The sequence below is a fragment of the Chinchilla lanigera genome, unplaced genomic scaffold (genome assembly GCF_000276665.1).
Source record: "Chinchilla lanigera isolate Chin_1 unplaced genomic scaffold, ChiLan1.0 scaffold00177, whole genome shotgun sequence".
In the NCBI taxonomy this organism is placed as follows: Eukaryota; Metazoa; Chordata; class Mammalia; order Rodentia; family Chinchillidae; genus Chinchilla; species Chinchilla lanigera.
In genome coordinates, this window is record NW_004955578.1 from 787,386 (window position 1) to 812,485 (window position 25,100).

At 47.6% G+C, this 25,100-nt stretch overlaps 1 protein-coding gene across 1 annotated transcript in view; it reads right to left on the reverse strand.

Moving 5' to 3' along the window:
* The window catches only part of Sptbn4 (spectrin, beta, non-erythrocytic 4), an 82,825-nt gene that overhangs the window by 56,470 nt on the left and 1,255 nt on the right, over positions 1-25,100 (reverse strand). The window contains exons 2-5 of the mRNA XM_013509644.1: positions 22,509-22,694; positions 3,468-3,619; positions 2,232-2,405; positions 707-798 (exon numbers count right to left, since the gene is read on the reverse strand). Coding sequence (XP_013365098.1) covers positions 707-798; positions 2,232-2,405; positions 3,468-3,619; positions 22,509-22,680 — 590 coding nt within the window. The 5' untranslated portion in view covers positions 22,681-22,694. The remainder of the gene's footprint in view (positions 1-706; positions 799-2,231; positions 2,406-3,467; positions 3,620-22,508; positions 22,695-25,100) is intronic.

Below are 25,100 nucleotides of genomic sequence, written 5' to 3' on the forward strand. Positions count from 1 at the left end.
GGAAGGAAGGATGGATGGATGAATGGATGGATGTAAGGAAGAAAGGATGGATAGATGGAAGGAAGGATAGATGGATAGATGGATGGATAGATGGAAGGAAGGAAGGATGGACGGGTGGGTGGAAGGATGGACGGGTGGGTGGAAGGAAGGACGGACGGGTGGGTGGATGAAAGGCAGGAAGGAAGGAAGGATGGGTGGACAGATAGAAAGGGATAGGTAGGAAGGACAGGTAGGGATGGATGGGAGATGAAGAAAGGTAGGAGAGGGGAGAAAAGACAAAGGGAAGACGGAGAGGAAGGAGGGGGAGACACAGAGAGATGGGGAGAGCGGGAGAGAGAGAGGAGGGAAGGAAGCAGGGAAGAAGAAAGGGAGGGAAGGAAGAAGAGGGGGTGCAGCGGGGCAAGACAGGTACAAGGAAAGCAGACACAGAGGGAAGACAGACGCGGAGAGACAGACGCATCAGATGCACAGCCCGCCAGAGCGCTGAGGCAGAGGCCCCACCGCAACCGTCCCCGCCCTGCCCGCCCTGCGCCCACCCCTGCCCCGCCAGGGCCCGTCCTCCCGAGGGCACTGCAGTCTCAGGACACATTTTATCTGCCGGTTTAATTCAGACAGGAACTGTGACACAGGCCAGGGGCTGCTCCTTAAGCCCTTGTCCCAGAAGGAAACCCAAGAGTTGGGGACCCGCCCGCCTGGGGGCGCTCACCCAGCCGTCTTCATCTGGCACCACAAGAGCAGGGCGTCCTTGGCCGAGCGCGTCTCCCTGTTGTCCTCAGTCTCAATTTTGATGACCTGAATCTGCGAAGGCACAAAACACGGCTACCAAGGCCGGCAGGGCTCGAGCCTGGGGGACCCTGACCCTTGCGCCAGGGGGAGGAGGAGGGGGAGGAGGAAGGGGAGCTTCAGGATGGCGCTGGGGCTCTCAGCCCCCAATTGTGGTGACCACCTTCCAGCCAGAGGGATCCTTCTAAGGCCGATTATGCATCGCCCCTTGATAAAACTCTGCCCCCCGCTCTGTCTCCCTAGAGCAGACAGACAAAATCCAAACCGCTCAGCACAGGTCACCTCGGCGCTGCAAAAGCCTCTGCTTTGCCTCCTGTCCCCTGCCACACTGCTCTTCCTTCTGCGCTTCCAACTCTGCCAAGCTATTCCCACCTCAGGGCCTTGGGGTCTGCTGCGCCCACTGCCAGGAACTGGAACGCTTCTCCCTTCATCTTTTTTTTTTTTTTTTTTTTTGAGACAGGGTCTTGCTGCACAGTTCAGGCTGATCTTGAACTCACTATGCAGCCCAGGCTGGCCTCGAACTCACGGCGCTCCTCCTGCACCCCTACACCTGGCCTCCCTTCACCTTTCCTGTCATTCAGCCACCAGCTCTCAGACCGTCCCTTTCTGATCACCACATGCAAAACCTCAACACCACAAACCGGACATTCATCTCCTGTTTAATGCTTTATAGTAATCTATTCTTTCCTGCAAAGGTTTTTAAAATTCCTTTTCTCATTTGACAGCAGAAAAGTTTTAAAAAATTCTTGCAACTAGAGCTGTTTCTTTTTCCATGTGACTTATCTATCTATATACTTATTTTCTGACGCCCTTATCACAACACAGTCTCTCAAAAGGAGAAAATTCATCTGTTTCTGTCCTGGAGCAATTCTGCCTGCAGGGAAATTTGGGCACCAACACCCACAGTGCATGACTTTGAGCACAGGAGCTCACCTATTGGCTTCCTCACTGGTAAAAACGGGGTAACAGGTAATATTTAATACCTAACGCATGGGCTGCTGTGGGTCTTAAATAGCAAGTGCTGAGAGTGCCTGAATCAGAGTAAACAATAGAAAAATGATGATCAAAAGAAAAGAAAAAAAATTCACTTTAAGAAAAATGATGATCATCCTGATAGGGTGATAATGACAGTTTTTTGTGGGGTATTTTTTTGTTGTTGTTTGTTTGTTTGTTTGAGACAGGGTCTCACTATGTAGTTCAGGCTAGCCTTGAGCTCACTTTGTAGTCCAGGCTGGTCTCAAACTCGCAACGATCCTCCTGCCTCAGCCTCCTGAGTGCTGGGATTACAGGCGTGTGCCACCAAGCCCGGCATAGACAGTTTTTTTAGTCATTATTTTCATCACCACTTGAATGTTTTCGGAAGGATGGAATGAGTGAATCGGTGACGGACGCCCTCCTAAGGCCCCACTGTTGCGGGGCGGGCTGGGCAGAGCTCACTTGGGGATCACCTGAAAGCGCAGGATTATGGTCCAGACCAATCCCAGCGTCAGCCGGTGATTCCCGTCCACGATGTCGTGCGATCCCACATTTTCCAGGTGGACGCGCTGCTCTTTCAGGAACTGCAGCGCCTTGTCCACGTTCTCCAGCGAGTGGATCCGCATGCGGCCGCGCGTAGGCCTCGGCTAGGGCAGCAAGGGCGTTGGGCCAGGAAACCTGGCCAAGAGCAAGGCGCCCTCGGCCCCGCCCCTCACAAGCCACGCCCCATGTCCCCGACAGCCACGCCCATTTCACTGATGCCCCACCTCCAACCTGATAGCCACACCCCCACCACTGATCCCTTCCAAAAGTTCTGCTCCTTTTCTTTTTTTTCTTTTCCTTTCCTTTTCTTTTCTTTTTTTTTTTTTTGGTTTTTCTCTGGTACCGGCAACCGAACTCACGACCTTGCACTTGCGAGGCAGGCGCTTTGCCGCTGAGCTAAACCCCCAGCCCCTCCTTTCCTTTTCTTTTCTTTTTTGTCTTTTTGAGACAGGGTCTCACTATGCAGTTCAGGCTGGCCTTGAGCTCACTTTGGAGACCAGGCTGGTCTCGACACTGCAATGATCCTCCTGCCTCAGCCTCCCAAGTACTGGGATTACAGGTGTGCGCCACCACACTGGGTCTCTTTTCTTTTCTGATGTGTTCTTTTACTTACTTTTCTTTTCTTTTCTTTTCTTTTCTTTCTTTCTTTTTTTTTCCGGTACCAGAAATTGAACTCACAACCTTGCACTTGCCAGGCAAGGCGCTGTGCCACTGAGCTAAATCCCCAGCTTTCTTTTCTTTTCTATTCTTTTCCTTACTCTTTTCTTTTCTTTTCTTTTCAGAGATTGAACCCAGGGCCTCTGCACCTCAGAGCTAGAGCCCCAGCCTTTTCTTATTTTTGAGATAGTGTATCACTAAATCGTTAAATTGCCCAGGCTAGGTTCAAATTTTCGATCCTCCTGCCTCAGCCTCCCAGACTGCTGGGGTTACAGGCATAATCTCACCACGCCAAGCTTTCTGTTCCTGTTTTATAGCAATGGCCTTGGCTACCCATAACCTAGGCCCCTTTTTCCAATAAAGCGCCCCACCCTCCAACTGAATTCCACCGCCCATCAGAGCCCCTCCCGCCCCCTCCCCGTGGACTCCAGCCCGGCCGGCGATGCCCACCCCCGCAAACCCCTTGAGACCCCAGAGCCGCCCCAGCCCCAGCCCTTCAGCCCGCTCACCAGCTGCTCCCCCGACAGCACTTCCAGGAGCCGCGTGAGCACGAAGCCATCCCGGAGGTCCGAGTAGAGATCGGCGATGTGGCAGCCCACGCGGGCGAGATGCGAGTTCACCCACTTGGTGAAAGTTTTCTTCTGCACGGCCTCCCGCTCATCTGGAAGACAGCGCCGATGAGCCCGGCTGCCAGCCTCCACCGCCCCGCAAGCCCTGGTCAGGCCCAAGGCTTGGACAGCAGCTCCCCCTCCTGGGAGGCCTCCCCCACCCTCTGCGCCTGCCTGGTGCCCTCGGCCCGTCCTTCAGTTTCCCCGAAATAATCACTTCCCCAGGAGGCTGCCCTGTTTGCCACCCTCGCTAGAGGTAGAGCGCCCACTCTGTTCCCGTACTTTACTGGCAGAACTTAGTTCCGTGGGGACACAGGCGACCCACTAGCCAAGGCCCGGCACCATGAGGGTTTAAGGAGAGGTCAGGTTTAAGGATGGGAGATGCGTTTCAGGAGTTTCACCCACTTCTGTGTGGAGAATAGCAGATCAGAGAAGGCAAGCACAACAGCCAGAAGCCCAGGGAGGAAATGAGGAAGAGACCCAGGGAGAGAGGTGTGGCTGGACCAGGGCAGAAGCTTCGGGAAGGAAGGAGAGGACATACTGGACGGGTGGAGATTAAAAGCAAGCTGGGGCCAGGGATGTAGCTCAGTGGCACAAACGCCTGCCTGGCAAGTGCAAAGTCCTGAGTTCGATTCCTGGTGCCAAAAAATTAAATAAATAAAAGCAAGCTGGTTCAAGGTGTGGGAGCCTATGCCTGCAGTCCCAGCACTCAGGAGGCTGAGGCAGGAGGATTGCTGCGATTTCAAGCCCAGGCTGGGCTACACAGTGAGAGCTTGTCTTGGAAAAAAAAAAAAAAAAAAAAATCACCCTTTTAAGGTGTAAAATTCAGTGGGTTTGATGTTGTTTGTTTTTGAACAGGATCTTACCACATACCTCAAGCTGGCTTCAAACTCCCAGCAATCCTCCTGCCTCAGCCTCCTGAGTGCTGGGACCACAGGCGTGCACCACCACACCCGGTCAGTGATTTTTAGTATATTCACAGTTGTGCAGCCATCAGAACATTTTCATTGACAAAGGGAAACAGAAACAAAAACAAAAAACCCTCCTACTCCTGAGCAGTCATTTCCCCCCAGCAACCAGGAAGCTACTTTCTGTGTCTAAGGACTAGCCCATTGTGGAGATTTCACAGACATGGAATCACACGATATATGGCCTTTTATGTGTCTGGCTTCTTTCACACAGTATAATGTTTTGAAGAGTCATCCACGTTGTCACAAGGATCAATACGCTATCGCTTCTTATAGCCAAATTACACTCCATGGTATGGAAATATGACACTTTATCTCAGCAACTAATGGGTGGTTGGGTTCTTTCCACTGTTTAGCCATGATAAATAATGCTGTTATGGGCACTGGGGAACAAGATTTTTTTGAAAACGTAAGTTTTCAGTGATCTTGGGTAAGTTCCTACAGGCCCGGCGATGCCTAAATCACCGAAAGTACCAAACTCTTTGTACATTATAATTGTTCTCTCTGTGTGCCTATTACAGCCTGTGACTCATAAATCTGGCATAGAGGAAATTATCAAAAACTACAATAGAGCCAGGTGTGGTGGCGCATGCCTGTAATCCCAGCACTCGGGAGGCTAAGGCTGGAGGATCATTGCAATGTTGAGACCAGCCTGGGCTACAAAGTGAGCTCAAGGCCAGCCTGAACTGCACAGCGAGACTCTGTCTCAGAAAGACAAAAACAAAAAACAAAAACAAAAAAAACCTACAATAGTGCAATGATAACAATGTCCTTTAGCAACAGTAATTTAAAACTTATAAATAATTATGGAATTTTTCATGTATTATTTTTGGTTTTTTTGTTTGTTTGTTTGTTTTTGTTTTTCTCCGGTACCGGGAACCGAACTCATGACCTTGCGCTTGCCAGGCAGGCGCTTTTGCCGCTGAGCTAAATCCCCAGCCCACATGTATTATTTTTGGATAACAACTGACCACAGGAAGTGAAACCTCAGAAAGTGAAACATGCCAGGTATGGTGGTACAGGCCTATAATTCCAGCACTTGGGAGGCTGAGGCAGGGGGACCATTGTGACTTCAAGGCCAGCCTGAAATGCATAGCGAGACCCTGTCTCAAAGAGGCAAAAAAAAAGTGAAACTTCAAATAAGAGGATCTATTGAATACCTAGAGGTAGAGTGCCCAGGTCATATGGTAACTCTCTCTCTCTCTCTCTCTCTCTCTCCATATGGAGAGAGAGAGAGAGAGAGAGAGAGAGAGAGAGAGAGAGAGAGAGGTTTTTTTTTTGAGACAATGTCTCCTTATGTAGTTCAGGCTAGCCTTGAACTCACTATGTAGCCCAGGCTGGATTCAAACTCATGGTGATCCTCCTGCCTCAGCCTCCCAAATGCTAGGATTACGGGTGTGCACCACCACACCTGACAGTAACTCTATATTTAAGGAACTGCCAAACTATTTTTCAAACTCAACAGCACCATTTACTTCGCCACAAGTAATGTACCAGGATTGTGATCTGTATCTTTGCCAGCTTAGTGTTTCCCTCCTTAATTGCGATCATCTTGTGGGTATGAAGTGCTATTTCATTACGGTTTGCATTTGCACTTCTAATGCAATGCACTTCTAATGGCTAATAACCCTAGTATCTTTTCATGTTATCATTCACCATTTGTACTTCTTTGGGGAAATGTCTATCCCAATCCTTTCCCCATTTTAAAATTAGTTTATTTGGCTGGGTGTGGTGGTGCACACCTGTAATCCCTGCACTCCAGAGGCTGAGGCAGGAGGATTGCCTCGAGTTTGAGGATAGCTTGGTCTACACAGTGAGTTCAAAATTAGCCTGTACTACATAGTGAGACCCTGTATCAAAAATAAATAATAAATGAAATAAAATTTATTGGTCTTTTTATCATCTGTACTATCTTTGTGACTTCCTACGAATTTATGATTAGTTCATAATTTAAGATTGTTTTTATAGGGCCAGGGATATAGCTCAGCGGCACAGCGCCTACCTGGCAAATTCGACGTTGTGAGTTTGATTCCCAAAAAAAATAAAAATAAAAAAGTTTTTTTGTTTTGTCTTGTTTTGTTTTGTTTTGAGACAGGGTCTTGCTGCATAGTTCAAGGTGGCCATGAACTCACTATGTAGCCAGGCTGGCCTCGAATTCATGGCAATCCTCCTCCTACGTTAGCCTCCCGAGTGCTAGGATTACAGGGGTGCACCACCATGCCTGGTAAAAATTGTTTTGTTTTGTTTTGTTCTATTTTCTGGTACTGGAAATCAAACTCACAACCTCGTGATTGCCAGACAGGCACTGTGCCACTGAGCTACAAATTGTTTTTAAAAAGGAGCCAGGGATGATGGTACATGCTTTAATCCTAGCTCCTTGGGGAACTGTGGCAGGAGGATTATAAATTCCAGGCCAGCCTGGGCAAATCAACAAGATCCTGTTTTTTCTTCTTCCTCTTCCTCTTGTTCTCCTCCTCTTTTTTCTTTCTTTCATTTTTGTGAGACAGAGTCTTGCTATGCAATTCAGGCTGACCTTAGCCCAGCTGGCTTGTGCCTTATAGCAGTCCTCCTGCCTCTGCCTCCCAAGTGCTGATATTGCAGGCATGTGCAATCATGCCCAGCAAGACTCTATCTTGCGAGAGAGGAGGGGGGAGAAAGGGACAGAGAGACAGAGAAAGGATGGAAGGAAGAAAGAGCGCGAGCCAGCGAGCTGAGAGTGTAATTCAGTAGCGCAGTGTCTCCTCCTCTAGAGCACAGACACTGAACTCCATCGCCCCACCCCAAACAATAGTTAAAAAAAAGAAACTGCTACCTTGCCTTTCTCTTCCTTTCCCTGACTCTCATAAACTGGAACACCAGAGCCCACAGAACACAGGATGGAAGAAACCAGGACTCCATGCTGACTTTCTTGGCGGTCTCTCTGTGACTACTGGGGCTTGTCTCGGAGCTATCCAGGCAGGAGGACCAAGGCTGCTATTTCCTTACAGCTCAGAATTGCTGGATCTATTTACTACAGCACCTCAGCAGACACAGTTACTATTGGAACTGCATCACAAATAATGCACTGGAGATTGAACACAGCATTTTGGAACTGAGCTACAGCCCAGCCCACTTATTTATTGATTTTTTTTTCTTTCTGAGACGCAGTCTTGCTATGTAGTTCAGACTGGCCTTGAACTCACTATGTAGCCCAGGCTGGCCTCAAAGGCTTCGACCCTCCTGCCTCAGCCTCCCGATTGCTGGGATTGTAGGTGTGCGCCACCGTGCCCAGCCCTTTTTTGCTTTTTATTTTGAGACGGAATCTTGCTAAATCCCCAGGCTGGGCTTGAACCTGTGATTGTCCTACCTCAAGCACCCAGGGTCCTGGGATTATAGGTGGGCACCACTATGCCTCAGTACATTTTTAAATTAGCAGGACAGGAATAAAGATGTGCATTTCCTATGTTATTCCCCTTTTCAACCATTTGAAATCTCTCAGTAATTACCTTTTTACATAAAATGCATCTTTTTGTAACACTATTAAGAACTGCACTAAAAAAAAAAAAAAAGAACTGCATTTTATAGACCAGGAATATAGCTCAGTGATACTGAACCTACCTGGCAAGCACAAGGTCCTGAGTTCAATTCCCGGTACCTCCCCAAAAAAGAATTGCATTTTACAAACAGTGAAAAACATACATTGAGACAGGTGTGATGGCGCACACCTGTAATCCCAGCACTCAGGAGGCTGAGGCAGGAGGATCATTGGGAGTTTGAGACTAGCCTGGGCTACAAAGTGAGCTCAAGGCCAGCCTGAACCGCACAGTGAGGCCCTGTCTCAAAAAAGACAAAAGAAAGAAAGAGAGCAAATGCGAGATACTGCCAGCAAATCCAAATGAAACACCTTGATTGTTTACCCGTGGGTTCTGTGCCATTTAGACAGCACAGGGGCCTGTGTGAACACATGACCATGAGTCACGCATGAGGAGGGAGGAGAGGAGGACCCGTGACTAGGGACTCGCAGCTCTGCATTCCAGCACCCAGGGCTCACGCCGAAGAGCAGACCGGGGCCAACACTGAGGTCACAGGGGGACTTCAGTGAGTCTCCACAACAGGGCCAGAACCAGCACATGCGGATTCAGCCGGCCCCTCCTGACGGCTGGCTGTGCAGCTTCTCCAAGTCATCTCCCTTCTCTGGGCTTCTGTCTTCTCATTTATAAAAAGGGGCATTCAGCTCAGTGCAGTGGTTCATGCCTGTAACCCTAGCACTCTGGGAGGCTGAGGCAGGAGGATCACAAGTTCAAGCCCAGCCCAGGCAACTTAACAACTCAGTGAGACCCTGTCACAAAAAAGAGGAGTGAGATGCAGCAGCTGAGGATATAGCTCAGTGTGAAGACCTTGGGTTCAGCTGGCAGTACTAAAGAGGAAAAGGGGAGGTTAGACTAGGTTTGGGTTTCCTCTGTGGGTTCTTTTTATTATTATTGTTATTATTTTAAGCACAGTCTTGCTATATAGTTCAGGCTGGCCTTGAACTCACTGTGTAGCCCAGGTGGGCTTCAAACTCATGGTGATCCTCCTGCCTCAGCCTCCCAAGTGCTAGGATTACAGTATTATTATTTTTGAGACAGGGTCTTGCTATGTAGTCCAAGCTTCTCTCTCTTTTTTTTTTTTTTTTCAAGCTTGTCTTGAATACATTATCCAACCCAGCCTAGCCTTGAACTCATGACAATCCTCCTGCCTCAGCCTCCAGAGTTGGGATTATGGGCAGGTGCCACCATACCCGGCCCCCTATGGGTAAGAATGCATATTAGAAGGAGCTAGATGCACGATATTCATGTGTATTTTATGGTGCTGTGGATGGAACTCAGTGTCTGCCTGTGCTAGGTAAGCCCTCTGTCACTGAGCTACAGCCTGGCCCCTTGAAATTTTTATGTTGAAACAGCACTAAGTTGCCCAGGCTGGCCTGGAACTCGCAGTCATCCTGCCTCGGTCTCCCCAATAACTGGGATTATAAGTGTGTGCCATCATGCCCAACATCCGTAAAAATGGCTTCTGTTTTGAAATTTTATTTCAATGGTACCCAAAGAAAATCACTAGAAACTCATCAGGGCCACTGGACAATGACTCCATCAAGGGCGATGTCCAGAGATTTTGGGTTTTGTGATCACAGTCTCATTAGCAGGGAGCAGGGTCAAGAACAGATATGGCCACAGAAGCCAAGCAAGCTGTGGTCACTGAGAGAAAGAACTAGGATCTCCTAAAAAGAGCAGCACAGCTGGTCATGGTGATGCACACCTGTAATCCCAGTGATGTGGGAGGCTGAGGCAGGAAGACTGCAAGTTTTCATTGTGAGTTCGAGACCAACCTGGGCTACAAAGTGAGCTCAAGGCCAGCCTGAATTGCATAGCAAGACCCTGTCTCAAAAAGACAAAAAAAAAAAAAAAAAAAAAAGAAAAGGTTTAGGGATGAGCTCAGTGTGAAGGCTCTGAGTTCAATCCTCAGAAACACTCAGTGAATGAATGTATGAATGAATGAATAAAAAGGTGATAGCAGCTTTCATAGCTGGAGGGCACAGCCTCATAGGAATGGAGGCTGAGGGCTGCCATATCATGTGATTGTTCATGAAAAAAGTCTTTATTTTGCTGGGTGTGGTGGTCCATGACTGTAATCCCAGCCCTTGGGAGGCTGAGGCAGGAGGATCGCTGTGAGTTCAAGTCCAACAGGGGATTACATAATGAGACCCTGTCTCAAAAAAACAAAACAAAACAAAATCTTTAATTTTTGAAAACACAAAAAATCAATTGCCAGGGCTGGGGATATAGCTCAGCGGCATACGCGCTTATCTGGCAAGCCTGAAGTCATGAGTTCAATTCCTAGTACCAAAAAAAAAAAAAAAAATCAATTGCCAATATTGGCAGCTGATGTACATTTTTATAAAACATAGTGGAAGGGGTAAGCAAATACGCCTCATAGTGTCACTCAGACCCAAGGCAACACAGCACTAACTGTGCTGCAAGTGTGTCTGTCTTACTTGGAGGGGGCTTCAGTTTTCCCCTTGGGTGCAGCACCCTCCGCCCTTCAGCACCTTTTCCAGGCCTGGGAGGCTAGGCGAGGGCTAGGGCTGGGCTGGGGTTAGGCAGAGTTAGGGCTGGGGCTGGGGTTGCGCTGTGTGTACTACAGACAGGCTCCACAGCCCTGGAGACCCTCAGGCTCACGGCTGGGTTCGGCAGCTGAACATTAGCAGAGGGGAAGGGGCCAGGGCACCGATTCCTTCCTGCGCCCTCCTTGCCTGACCAGCTCTGCCAGGGACTGGCTCCCCGACTGACACCCCCAGCTCCTGCTGCAGACCCCTTGCTCCCCTCCCCTCTCCTCCCCGCTCCCTGCCCCAGGGGCTGGGTCTCCCTGGCCTTTCCAGGTTCCCTCAGAACACAGGCCCCTCACTGAACTGTCAATCAAGGACTCCTTTGAGGGTCCAAGCTGCTTCCTGCCAGGACCCTGCCTGGCACAGTTACCTTTCTGTTGTCAAGACTCAGGAACAAATGACAATTTTCCCAATTGGCCCTGAACTCATATTGAGGGGGGGGTTTTGTTTTTGTACGGGGAATCGAACTCAGGACCTTGTGCTTGCCAGGCAGGCGCTGCGCCGCTGAGCTATATCCCCGGCCCTTGAGTTCTTTTACCCTCTGTATTTTCACCACCTGCTATGGTGCGTGTCTAGATGCTCCCACCCCTCAAGCCTCACATAGTTTTAGATGAGGCTTTTTCAGAGGTGGCTGAATCGAGAGTGTGTCATTGATTCGTGGTGCAACGTTAGGATTAAGGGTGCTGGGATTGAGGGTGGGTGATTGCTGGATCAGTCCACTGATTGGATTGGCACCACCCTAATCCCAGTAGACTGGACACAGTATAAGGGACAGAAAGAGGCCTGTCTTGCTCCCTTGCTGCTTTTGGTATTGTGTGAGCGCCATGAACTGTTTCTCCTCTGCGATGGCCCTCTGCTAAGCCATCCTGCTTGGAGCCAGCGGATGATGGACGGAAACTTCTACACACGGTGAGCTAAATAAATCTTTCCCCCTAGTGGCATGGTGGCGCACGCCTATAATCCCAGCATTCGGGAGGCTGAGGCAGGAGGATCATTGCGAGTTCGAGACCCAGCCTGGGCTACAAAGTGAGTTCAAGGCCAGCCTGAACTGCATAATGAGACCCTGTCTCAAAAAGACAAAAAACAAACAAACAAATAACACTTTGAGTGTCAGGAATTTTCTCTCAGCAATGAGAGAAAAGAAACTAATACACCACCACTGTGGTGATCGCCAATCAGAAGAGAAACCGATCTTGGAATAAGAGTTTCGTGGTTCCAGACTTCTGTGGGAATCTGAACAGTGCTATGGACTTGCTCCCCTGAAGATGACCAGCTACGATGAGGAAGCGGGGATTCCTCATTCCTCCTGCCTCTGTCTCTCTCTGGTACTGGAGACTGAACCCAGGATCTTTGCACTGAGCTACATTCCCTGCCATTTATTTATTTATTTATTTATTTATTTTTAATTTTTGAGACAGGGTCTCGTTTTGCGGTTTAGGCCGGCCTTGAGCTCACTTTGTAGCCCAGGCTGGTCTCGAACTCGCAACGATCCTCCTGCCTCAGCCTCCCGAGTGCTGGGATTACAGGCGTGCGCCACCACGCCCGGCCTCCCTGCCCTTTTTTCATTTTTTATTTTGACACTGGGTCTCACTGAACCCCTAGGTGGCCCAGGCTGGGCTTGAGTTTGTAATCCTTCTGCTTCAGCCTCTCAGAGTGTAGAATTACAAGCACATCACATCCAGTGAATAGCTACTCTTTCATCCATCAGTGGCTAAGGGGAAAAAGAGAGGTTTAATATGTAAATCATATGTCTGCCTGTTGGTCTGGGAAGAACTGGGAAATGAAGAAGCAAACACTGTTGGCAGAAGTGTGAGGCAGGCAGAGCCTGACACGGCCGCCCCGAAAGCTCTCTGAGCCTTCTACGCCAAGTGAGAGCCTGGCACCGGCCCAGGACCCAGCAATTCGGCCCCTTAGTGTCCATTCCCAACACTTTTCTCACACTGGTTCCCGAGGATGGATGAACAAGGGGTTCTGAGAAGAATATCTGCTGTGGAAAGGAGGGTTAAGCGTGGAGGCAGCCTGGCTGTTGGATCAAACATGGCGAGTGCACAACACAGTGGCCCTGCTATGCTTTGAATACGGTCTGTCCCCTGAGACTGGGAATCGAACTCAGGACCTTGAGCTTGCCAGCTAGGCGCTGTGCCGTTGAGCTACATCCCCGGCCCTAAAAGCCAGGTTGAAATCTAGTCCTGGAGCCGCAGTGCCGAGAGGTGGTGGGAGTTTAAGAGGTGGTAAGGGGCTGAGTGCAGGAGTCCTGTGCAGCACGGTGAGCCCCAGAGTTCCACCCGCAGGAAGCGGGTCCTGCCTCCCTTGAGAAGGGAGTAGTTAGGGTGGAGTCAGACAGCAAGGCTGTGCATCCCAGCGTCTCGTTTCCCGCCCGCCTGCCTGCCCTGTGGGATGTGTGGGATGTCAGAGGCTCTCCCTGGAGCCTGAGCAGGTACCAACCTCCGCAACCACGAGCTCAACAGCCTTTTGCTTGCAGCAAGGGGATTGAACCCGGGACATTCAGGGTACAAAAGTGCTCTACCACTGAGCTACATCCCCAGCGCTATTTTTTTTAAACAGCAGGATATAATTCTATATCATGGGGCTGGGGATTTAGCTCAGCAGCACAGCACCTGTGCAAGTTCGTGGTCATGAGCTCGATTCCCCATACTGGAAAACAACCAAAGAAAAAAAAAAATTCTATATCATATTAATACAATATTATGTAAACATCTTACATATTTATATATAAGATACAAATTTTAACTATATCTATTAAAAATAAAAATTACATCATAGCCAGATGTGGTGGTGAACACTTGTAATCCCAGCACTCGGGAGGCTGAGGTAAGAGGATCGTTGCAAGTTCAAGACCAGCCTGGGCTACAAAACGAGCTCAAGGCCAGCCTGACCTGCATAGCGAGACCCTGTCTCAAAAAGACAGAAACAAACAAACAAACAAACAAAAAAAGACCAAAAAAATTACATCATAAATACTGTTTCAATTGTCTGGAAAGCAGTAATTACCACCAAGGTGCCAGTATAATGAATCCACCAAAAGTAAGTGTTACTGTATTTCTTTCACAATTTTGTTTTTTTGGTCTTTTTGGGACAGGGTCTCGCTATGCAGTTCAGGCTGGCCTTGAGCTCACTTTGTAGCCCAGGCTGGTCTTGAGCTCACAACGATCCTCCTGCCTCAGCCTCCCAAATGCTGGGATTACAGGCGTGCACCATCACACCTGGGTCCTTTCACATTTAGATTATAAGCTAAATGGTTTCATTAAAAGTTTAATTCTTTCAATATTTTTTCTTCTTTTTTTAAATTTTATTTTGAGGGACAGGGATATAGCTCAGTAACACAGTGCATGCCCGGCAAGTGCAAAGTCCTAAATTCAATTCTTGGTACCAAAAAAAAAAAAAAAAAAATTCTCGGTACCAAAAAATAATAATAAATAAATAAATAAATTTTATTTTGACACAGGGTCTTTCTACATTGCCCAGGCTAATCTCAAATTTGTGATCTTCCTGACTCAGCCTCTCAAGAAACTGGGAATATGGGCATGTGACACCACACTCAGCTAACCCTCTATTTCAGTGGTGGTGAACCTATGGCACGCCTGTTATTGTGTTTTTCTTTTAAGACAGAAGATGGTAGTGCAGAGTTATTTCTTCTAAATGAAAACCTCAGTATTCAGGTTTATTGGCAGTGCTGGCAGTTTGTGATAAATAAGTAGGTTTCAGATTGTAGTTTGGCACTCAATCTCTAAAAGGTTCGCCATCACTGCTCTATTCTTTATAATCTACCCAGTCTCAGATGTTCTGTAACAGCAGTAGAAAACAGAGTAAGACACAGAGACCTTGGATGCAATCCCCAGTAGCACACAAAAAAAATTATTAAAATACATTAAAATCAGGAAATCCTAGCTGGGCGTGGTGGTGCACGCCTGTAATCCCAGCACTCGGGAGGCTGAGGCAGGAGGATCGTTGTGAGTTTGAGACCAGCCTGGGTGACAAAGTGAGTTCAAGGCCAGCCTGAACTGCACAGTGAGAACCTATCTCAAAAAGAATTAAAAAAAAAAAAAAAGGAAAAGAAATCCTGTTCACCAAGTGGGGTATGGTGGTGAACGCCTATAATCTCAGCTCTTGGGAGGTTGAGGCAGGAGGACTGCTGTGAGTTCAAAGCCAGTCTGAACTACATAGCAAGACCTTGTCTCAAAAAAAAAAAAAAAAAAAAACCCAAAAAACAAAAAAACACAGATTCCCACAGAGCAGTTATAAGCAACAGATTAGATTCACTCAGATTTGGGCCAGGGATATAGCTTAGTGGCACAGTGTCTGCCTGGCAAGTACAAGGTCCTGAGTTTGATTCCCGGAACAACAACAAAAAAATTCACTCAGAGTCATATGGATGAGCCTTTTTTTTTTTAAGACAGGGTCTCACTCTGCAATTCAGATTGGGCTTCAACTCACTATGTAGCCCAGGCTGGCCTGGAACTTGCTGGGATCTTCCTGCCTCAGCCTCCCAAGTGCTAGGATTACAGGTGCATGCCACCATGCCTGGCACATGGATGAGTCTTAGGCTCAGTGGTGGATGAGAAAAGCTGCAAAGAATGCAGAGTAGAACTTGCATCAGCTGGCAACACCTATATGCACAAACCACAGATGTACGGGTTCACAGATTTACGACAAAGTAACACTGCACTTCAGGAGAGAGATCAGTCTTTTCAATAAATGTGGCTGAATCAGCTGGATACCTATGCCGGAAGAAATCAACTTTGACTCACACTGCACCCAATAATTAAGAAATATCATTTAGCTTATAATCTAAATGTGAAAGGAGTACAATAAGACTTTTAGGAAAAAGCATAAAAAGTATCTGTATATGGGGCTGGGGATTTAGCTCAGTGGCACAGCGCGTGCCTGGCAAGCGCAAGGTCATGAGTTCGATTCCTGGTTCCAGAAAAAACAAACAAACAAAACAAAACAAAACAAAACAAAAGTATCTGTATGATCTTGGAGTAGGCAAGATTTCCTAAGTAAGACATAAGCAGGTGTGGTAGCATACACCTGTAGTCCCAACTACTCAGGAGACTGAGATGGGAGGATTGCTTGGGCCCAGGCGTTCAGTCTGGGAAACATAATGACCAGTCTGGGAAACATAATGAGACCTCGAATGGTGGCTCACGCCTATAATCCCAGCACTTGAGAGGCTGAGGCAGGAGGGTTGCCAGGAGGCCAGCCTGGGCTATGTAGTGACTTCAAGGCCAGCCTGAATGGCAGAGCAAGACCCCGTCTCAAACCCTTCCCCAAAAAATACAGTGTTAGTGACATAGGAATATTTTTCTTTTCTTTTTTTGTGTTGAAAATGGAATCTAAGCCAGGCGTGGTGGCACACCTGTAATCCCAGCACTTGGGAGGCTGAGGCAGGAGGATTGTTGTGAGTTTGAGGCCAGCCTGGGCTACAAAGTGAGCTCAAGGCCAGCCGGAACTGCATAGCGAGACCCTGTTTCAAAAAGACAAAAAAAAAAATGGAATCCAGAGTCTCATAGATTTTAGGCATGCACTCTACCAAGGAGCTACAACCCCAGTCCAGAAATAATTATTAGTTATTAGACAAAGCTGAGTGTGGTGGTGCACAGCTGTAATCCCAGCACTCTGGGAGGCTGAGGCATGAGGATCTCAAGTTTGAGCCTATCTGGGGCAATTTAGCACCTTAGTGAGATCCTATCTCAAAATTTTTTTTTGTTTTTAAAAAATTTTTTAGTTCTTTTGAGACAGGATCTCACTATACAGTTTAGGGTGGCCTTGAACTCATTATGTAATCGAGGCTGGCCTGGAACTTGGCAATCCTCCTGCCTCAGCCTTCTGAGTGCTGGGATTACAGACATGCACTGCCATACCCTGCTTGATGAACAGGATTTCTTGATTTTAATGTAGTTTAATAATTTTTTTTATGTATGCTACTGGGGACTGCATCCAGGGCCTCTGCACTGAACTACATACCCAGCCCTTTAAATGTAAAAACATTTGGGGGCTGGGGATTTAGCTCAGCAGCACAGCGCCTGCCTGGCAAGTGCAAGGTTGTGAGTTCGATTCCCGATACTGGGAAAAAAACCAAAAAGCAAAAAAAAAAAAAACAATGTAAAAACATTTAAAGCCAGGTGTGATAGTGCACGCCTGTAATCCCCCCACTCAGGAGGCTGAGGCAGGAAGGACTGCCATAAGTTCCAGCCCAGCCTGGGCTATCTAGTGAGTTTGAGGCTGGTCTGAACTACATAGAGAGACCGTATCTCAAAAAAAGAAAAGAAAAGAAAAGAAAAGTTTTATTCATCAGAAGTCCCCACTAAAAAGTGAAAAGTAAAAAAAAAAGTGAAAAGGCAAGTCACAAAGTGGGAGAAAATATTCACAACACATATAGGAGACCAAGACTAGTGTTCTTGCAAAACTGTCAATAAAAGAGAAAGCAAGAAGAAAATAGGTGGAAGACTTGAGCGAGCGCTTCACAAGAGGATGTCTGAATGGGCAGGAAAATATGCAATCATCCCGGCCTCCGGCGTTAGCGCTAGTCCTAAGGGAAGTGCCAAGGAAAGGCACAACAGAGTGTGCGCCTGCCAGAGCAGCTAAAACCATAAAGACTGACTGACCATAGCAAGGCTCAGACACAGAGCAACTCAGTCTCTCACACACTGCTGTTGGGAGTGTACAACAGAAATTGGCAGTGTCTACTACAGTTAGGTGTAGGCTGGATATAGTAGTGCACGCCTGTAATCTAAGCACTTGGGAGGCAGAGGCAGGGGGACTGACACCATGAATTCGAGGCCAGCCTGGGCTACACAGTGAGTCCAAGGCCAGCCTGAACTACAGCGTGAGACCCTTTCTCTAAATAAATAAACAGCCAAGCATGGTGGTGCACGCCTGTAATCCCTTCACTTGGGAAGCTGAGGTAAGGAGGACCACAAGTTCAAAGCCAGCAGAGGCTACAGAAGTGGGTTTAAGGCCAGTCTGAATTACAGAGCTAGACACTGTCTCAAAGAAAGAAAGAAAGAAAGGGGGCTGGGGATTTAGCTCAGCGGCAAAAGCGCCTGCCTGGCAAGCGCAAGGTCGTGAGTTCGGTTCCCGGTACCGGAGAAAAACCAAAAAAAAAAAAAAAAAAAAAGGAAGGAAGGAAGGAAGAAAGAAAGAAAGAAAGAGAGGAAGAGAGAGAAAGGGAAGGAGGGAAGAAGGAAGTTAGATAGATATATACTTTATGGTCCAACACTTTCATTTCCGTGTGGGTACTAGCCACTAGAAATGAGTGCTTTTGCCCACTGCGAACATGTACTAGAAGGTGGACAGCAGGGCCACTTGTAACACCCTCAAACTAGAAGCAACACAAGTGTACACCAACAGGTGAAAGAATAAACAAACCATGGCATATCCTACTATGGAATACTATACAGCCCCGAGAAAGAACACACTACCAGCACAGGAGATGTGGATGAGTCTCACAAGCATGATGTTGAGTGACTGAAGCCAGACACTAAAGAATGCATAAAGCGTGAGTCCACTTATACAAAATTCCAAGACTAGCAGACCAATATGTACTGTGAGAAGTTAGGAGAGTATTTTATCTTTGGCTTGTAGTGAGAGGATTTCTCTGGAGCTGTTCTGCCTGCTTTCTTTTTTTTTTTTTTTTTTTGTGACAGGGTCTTGCTGTATAGTTCAGACAGGTTTTAAACTCACTATGTAGCTGGGATTGCAGGTGTGTGCCACCACACCCGGCTCTGTCTGCTTCCTGACATGAATGGTGGTAAAATGAGAGTGTGCATTTGCAGAAGCGGTGGACACTCGCCATTTACCTGGCCTTGGCCTTCTGTGTCCACGTACATTAGTATAATAATAATTTTTAAAATTATTATAATAAATATATAGTTATCAATGTGTGTTTTATAAAATCACCCACACACAGAGGAAAGAATTCACATTAATCCTCTCCAAGTGGAAGAGAAGGAGATGATTGTGCTGGTCATGGCGGCACACGTCTGTAATCCCAGAACTCTAGAGGCTGAGGCAGGAGGATCATTGCAAGTTCAAGACCAGCCTGGGCTACAAAGTGAGTTCAAGGCCAGCCTGAATTGCACAGTGAGACCCTGTCTCAAAAAGAAGAAAAAAAAAAAAGGCCAGCCTGAATTGCACAGTGAGACCCTATCTCAAAAAGACAGAAAAACAAAAAAACAAAAAAAACATTGCCCATGACCACCCAGCACCCTACAGGGTCTTCAAAATCCAGCTTCCAACAGCTCCTCTCCCGTCAGCATTTACCCCTCACGGACCCCCGCTGGGCGCCTACACTCCTTGAGTTTCCAAACCAGCCTGGCCTGACCCTCTGCTCATAACCATCTGACTGGACCTGACTCAGTCCCCACTGGACTGAGAACACTGTGAGGGCAGGACCAGGATAGCTCCGATATCGTTCAGCACGGGCTATAAACAGAGAAGACGGAATAAATATTTTCTAGCTGAAATAAATTTGGAATTTGAAGTTTATATGTTTCTATATTTTTTTTTTCTTTTGCAGTAATTTGTTTTTGTTTTTGAGACAAGGTCTTACTATGTAGTTCAGACTGGCCTTGAATTTATTTTGTAACCCAGGCTGGCCTCGAACTTGCAAAGATCCTCCTGCCTCAGCCTCCCAAGTGCTGGGATTACAGGTGTGCACCACCATACCCCACCCTTTTGCAGTACTTTGAACGCAGGGTCTTGGCACAGGACTACATCCCCACCTCACCCCCTTTTATTAATATTTTTTTGTGTTGAAAAAGGATCTTGCTAAGTTGCTAAATTGACCAGGCTGGGATTACAGGAGTGTACCACCGAGCTCTGTTTCTAGATTTTTAGGGCTCGAAAAGTCTAAAAGCATAATTCTAAATTTCCGTGAGTACCTGTTCATATCAGCCTAGGTTTCTAGATCAGAGGCTAGTACTTGAATTTGGTTCACACTTTGTACCACATACAAATTGTTTTTCAATTGGAAAATTCTAGATCGATATTAGAGTTAATAACTTTGAACCTATATTTTTCTATGGCTGCAGCTGGTGACCATAGGTCAGATATCCACATCTCCCTGTCCACGTACTCATTTATGTATGTATTTATTTATTTATTTATTTTGGTTTTTGGTTTTTCTCCGGTACTGGGAACCGAACTCACCACCTTGCACTTGCCAGGCAGGAGCTTTGCAGCTGAGCTAAATCCCCAGCCCTTCACTTACTCATTTATGTCACCCACTCCCCCAGAGGCCTTTGAGTGTGACAAGCTTGCGCAGCTCCTCAGACAATTCTAAGAATCTCAGCACAGGCTGGCCTCTTTATCTGCAGATTCTACTGACTGGGATGAAAATATTAGAAAAAAAATTGCATCTGTACTGAACATGGATAGGATTTGTGGCTGGTCACTGTCTCTATATGATATAATCTAATAACTACACCAAGCTAGGTATTGTCTAACACATTCCTACCAGCTTGGACCAACAGTGGTTACATGCGTGACTGTCCCATCTGGAGGCCTATAACACTGGTGGTACAAGTGGGTACAAGTGCATGGGACTGGTGGTACAAGCGCATGGGACAATCACACAGTTACCGCTGGCGGTATAAATTGCCCGGCAGCGAGACATACAGATTATGGCCCTGTCGTGAATGTGTTAAAGTATACAGGAGGATGTGTGTAGGCTATATGCCAATACCATGCCATTCTATATTGCAGACCTGAGATCCTCAGAAGTACTAGCCCTGTGGACCGAGGAATAACTGTACCAAAATTCCCAGGCTTAGCCGGGCGTGGTGAAGAACACCTGTAATCCTAGCAGCTGGGAGGCCGAGGCAGGAGGATCACTGCAAGTTCAAGGCCAGCCTGACCTACATAACAAGACCCTGTCTCAAAACAAACAAAAAAAACCTAAATTAAATAAATAAGATACAATGATTGTAAAATGTTGAGTTACCAAAATCCTCAGATTATGAAGGAACTGATTTGAGCTTTAGTGTTTTGAGATTTTATGATTGTAATAATCAGTACCAAAAAAATCAGTACAAGGGGCTGGGGATTTAGCTCAGTGGCACAGCACCTGCCTGGCAAGTGCAAGGTCATGAGTTCGATTCCCAGTACCGGAAAAAAATTTTAAAAAATAAAAAAATTAATACAGTGGCCCATTTCCCACACGTTCAGTCCCAAGGGGCACTGTTGTTCAGGGTTTAATGTTTTAAAAGTTTAGGATTATGAAGTTATATATTTGTGATAGTTTAAAGTTCTGAGTTTCCGGGGGCTGGGGATTTAGCTCAGCGGCAAAAAGCGCCTGCCTGGCAAGCACAAGGTCATGAGTTCGGTTCCCGGTACCGGAGAAAAACCAAAAACCAAAAAAATAAAAAAAATAAAGTTCTGAGTTTCCAAAACCCTATGTATATATTACCCTAAGGTTTAAAGGTGTTCGATTTTGAAGATCTATGTTCTAAGATTCTATAATTATAAAATTCTCTGGTTTTGCCGATATTGTTTCTAAAATATCAAAGTATGGTGGCCAACCAGCCCAGGTGGTCTGAGACTAAGGTTTTCAGTAGTAAAACCATGAAGATTTGACCACTCTACATCCATATGCCCAGGATCCTGTTTCCTATCTTTAAAAGGTTTAAATTGGGCTGGGGATTTAGCTCAGCGGCCCAGCGCCTGCCTGACAAGTGCAAGGTCATCAGTTCAATTCCTGGTACCGGAAAAAAAAACAAAAAACAAAACAAAACCAAAAAAAAGGTTTAAATTATAGTCTTTTAAAAATTAAATAAATAAAAATAAGATCTTAAGGATCTATGTGCATTAGAGTTCAGATTTCTAAGGCTTTCAGATGTTTGGGAGCAACAATTTCAATTTCTGACATAGCTGACTATAGAATTCTGTATTTCCAAGAGTCTCCATTGTTAAAGGTCTAAATTTGTTTTTCCCCAGTACCGGCAATCGAACTCACGACCTCGTGCTTGCCAGGCAGGCATTGTGCAGCTGAGCTAAATCCCCAGCCCCTAAAGGTCTAAATTTTAAAGAATCTCTGATGTAGCCAGGCGTGGTGGGGCACACCTGTAACCCCAGCACCCAGGAGGCTGCAGCAGCATGATCGTTGCAAGTTCAAGACCAGCCTGGGCTACAAAGTGAGCTCAAGGCCAGCCTGACCTGCATAGCGAGACCCTGTAAGACAAAAAAAAAAAAAAAAAAAAAAAAAAAGAATCTCTGAAGTTTATAATGCTCCAAAGTCCTACACTCCGATTGTTCTGCATTTGGGGATCCTAAGGGAGTAGTATGCTCACAAAGTCCCATGTTTCTGGGGTTGTACATTATGAAAGTTCTCAAGTTGTGCTACCCCATACAGCAGCCACGAGTTCCATGTGGTTATTTAAATTTAAATTCATTAAAACTAAATACAATTTTCCTGGTTTGGTGGTGCATGCCTGTCATCCCAGCACTAGGGAGGCTGAGGCAGGAGGATCACTGTGAGTTGGAGGCCAGCCTGGGCTACATCTTGAGCTCAAGGCCAGCCTGAACTGCATAGTGAGACCCTGTCTCAAAAAGACTAAATAAATAAATAAACGAAATAAAATGTAATCGTGTCCCTTAGTCCCTCGAGTGCTGTTGGCCACATTTCAGGCACTCAGTAGCCACACATAGTAATGATTACTATGCTGGCCATCAAAACTACACAGCACTTCCGCATTCGTGGGATCCCGCAGAGAGCGCGCTAAAGTTTTAAGCGTTAAGTGCCTGGAAGTCCCTTACCCCTCCCACCCTCAAAGGCAAAGGCAACAAGAAGCACAGAGGCCGCCCCAGCAGCCCCCTCTGCCCACCCAGTACCTGCCAAGGCCTTGATCCGGGAGCACTCGAAGAGCGAAGCAGCTGCGGTGGAGGCGGCCGGCGGCTCCCGCTCCCAGCCCCGGTCGGGACTCTCCCAGCGGGCCGCAGGGTTGTTGTTGTTGGGGGCAGGTAGCCCCTCCATGTTGTCCACTTCCCCCGGAACTTGCGCCATTGGGAAGGCGAGGCCTGGGGATGGGGAAAGGCAAGCTAGGGCTGGAAACCGGTCCCGAGCTCCAAGTACTCACTTCTAACAGTGACAGGCTCTAAGTCCTGTGTCCTCGGACATAATTACGATAATAGCAGGGCATGGTTGCGCACACTTGCAATCCTAGCTACTTAGGTGGCTGAGACAGGGGGGTCTCAAGTTTGAGCCCGCGGTAGGCAACTTAGTGAGACCCAGACTCAAAATTTTAAAAGGGCTGGCAGTGTAACTCAGTGGTAGAACTCGCCTAGCACATGTGAGGTCCTCAATTCAGTCTTGCCAAAAAAAATTCTTAAATGTTCACCCTAACCACGTCACACAACTATGCTAAAGTCCCTGACTTAGCACCTGACACAGGGTAGGGGTTCAGCAGTTTATCACTGTCATTTTCTTTCTGGGTACCAGGAATCGAACTCAGGACCTGCACTCACTAGGCACTGTGCCCCTGAGCAATAATCCTGGCCGCTGTCACTTTTATTATTAAAACAATAACATTATGTCAATAGAACTCAATAAGGCAACAATAATAACAGCAGTAAACATTTATTGACCACTTGTTCTTTGTTTAGTCCTTTATATACATTCTCTTATTTAATTGTTACCAATTTAGTTCCCTAGCAACCAGTTATTCTGAAGCTCCTTTTGTAGAGGAGGAAATTGAGGCACAGAGGGGTTATTCACTTGCCTGAGTTTATGACTAATAAATAGTTAGGATTCACATGTAGGAACTGTGATAAAATGATGATATTAACCCCAATTCTTCACCCTTACAGCCACACCCTTTGCCATATAATTCTTCAGTGGGTGGCTGGGGATTTAGCTCAGTGGCACAGCGCCTGCCTGGCAAGCTCAAGGTCGTGAGTTCGATTCCCAGTACCGGAAAAATAATAATAATAATAATAATAATTCTTCAGTGTCCTGCGATTGCTAGAGAGAAAGAGGTCTGTGTGTAACTAGACTTGCCTGTGTCACTTGATTTGCCAGGAGAGTTGGGTGGAAGTGATGGGCGCCCGTGCTGGGCGCTGGACTAAAGAGGTCAAGCACGTTTCTGCTGTTTCTCTGTGGTGGCCACAGAGAAACACACCCGGGCTAGACCAGGTCTGAGGCCCCCGTCATTGCAGCCAAGGCGAGGTAGATCCCCTGCTGCGCCCTCAAGATAAAAGTGCACCCAGCAGAGACCAGAAAAACTGTCCAGCCAGGTCCGGCCTAAATCGCGGAACTCAGACTCCTCGGCTAAATAAATCCTTCCCGTTTTGAGACACTGAGTTTTGGGTGATGTTTCACAGCTTTACTCCCAAGTTATGCCTTAGGACGCTGTTAGATTGTAGCTATGAAATCCAAAGTGGGGCTGACATCAGGCACATGTCCCGGTTCTAAGACCAGAAAAGGAATTAATTAATAAATGACTCCCTTCCCCAAAGACCCAGACAGACGCCTGAGGAAGGCAGGCTGGCCTGCGGTGTGGTCAGGATAGCGGAGGGTGTCCCTCTGAGTGGACGCACCAAACCACCGCGATTCTCTTCTCCCACGGAAAGCTTTAGTGGGTACACGGCCCCCCCCCACACCTGCGTGACCTCGGTCGTGTCACTTCGCCTTTTGGGGCCTCTGTTTGTTCACCCTCAAAAATCCTAAGGATATTTGAAGATGAATTAAAATACGGGGAACATGGTATCTCCGTACATGTTTCTTGCTATTGTCCGTTTTTTCCCCCTGTGGGGCTGGGGCTCAAACCCGGGACCTCCCAGAGCTCTGTGCCTGAGCTGCGCCCCGACCCACTGTTGCCTTCCTCCTGGGGTCGCACAGCCCAGTAAATCCAAGTGCCTGTTTGGAGTCAGACAGGGATGAGTTCACCTCCTGCTTTACTCTTGCTGTGTCTTTAAACTGCTCTCTTTACCTCGCCTCTCTGTGCCTCAGTTCCTTCCCCGCTAAAGGTGTCACAACTGTTTCCTCAGTGCAGAGTACTTGGGGATGGGGAGGCGCTTAGCACTTGGCCACCAGCTCTGTCAGGCCCAGGAGCAGCTCTGGCATTGCTCGGAGACTGGACCGAGCAGGAAGAGAGGCGAAGGTGATGGGGAGGTGGGCAGGGGCGTCCCGCGGCCCCGCAAACGCCGGCCCTGCGCCGGGCTGCGGGTGGGAGCGGACGCGTTAACCCTTCCCACGCCGTGCCTCTCCCCGCGGTGCAGGGTGCGAGGGGAGGAGGGGGCCCGGGAAGGTCAAGGCCGGCGAGCGACCCCCGCGGGGCGCGGAGCGGGACTGGCCTGGGAGCTGGGGCTCCTTCTGCCGCGACCCGCTGCTTCCACCCAGCTAATGAGAGTGAGGGGCGCAGGCCGTGCGGGCGCGGGGGAGGATGCTCGGCCGCCGGGGAGATCCGGGGGAGGGGCCATCGGCCG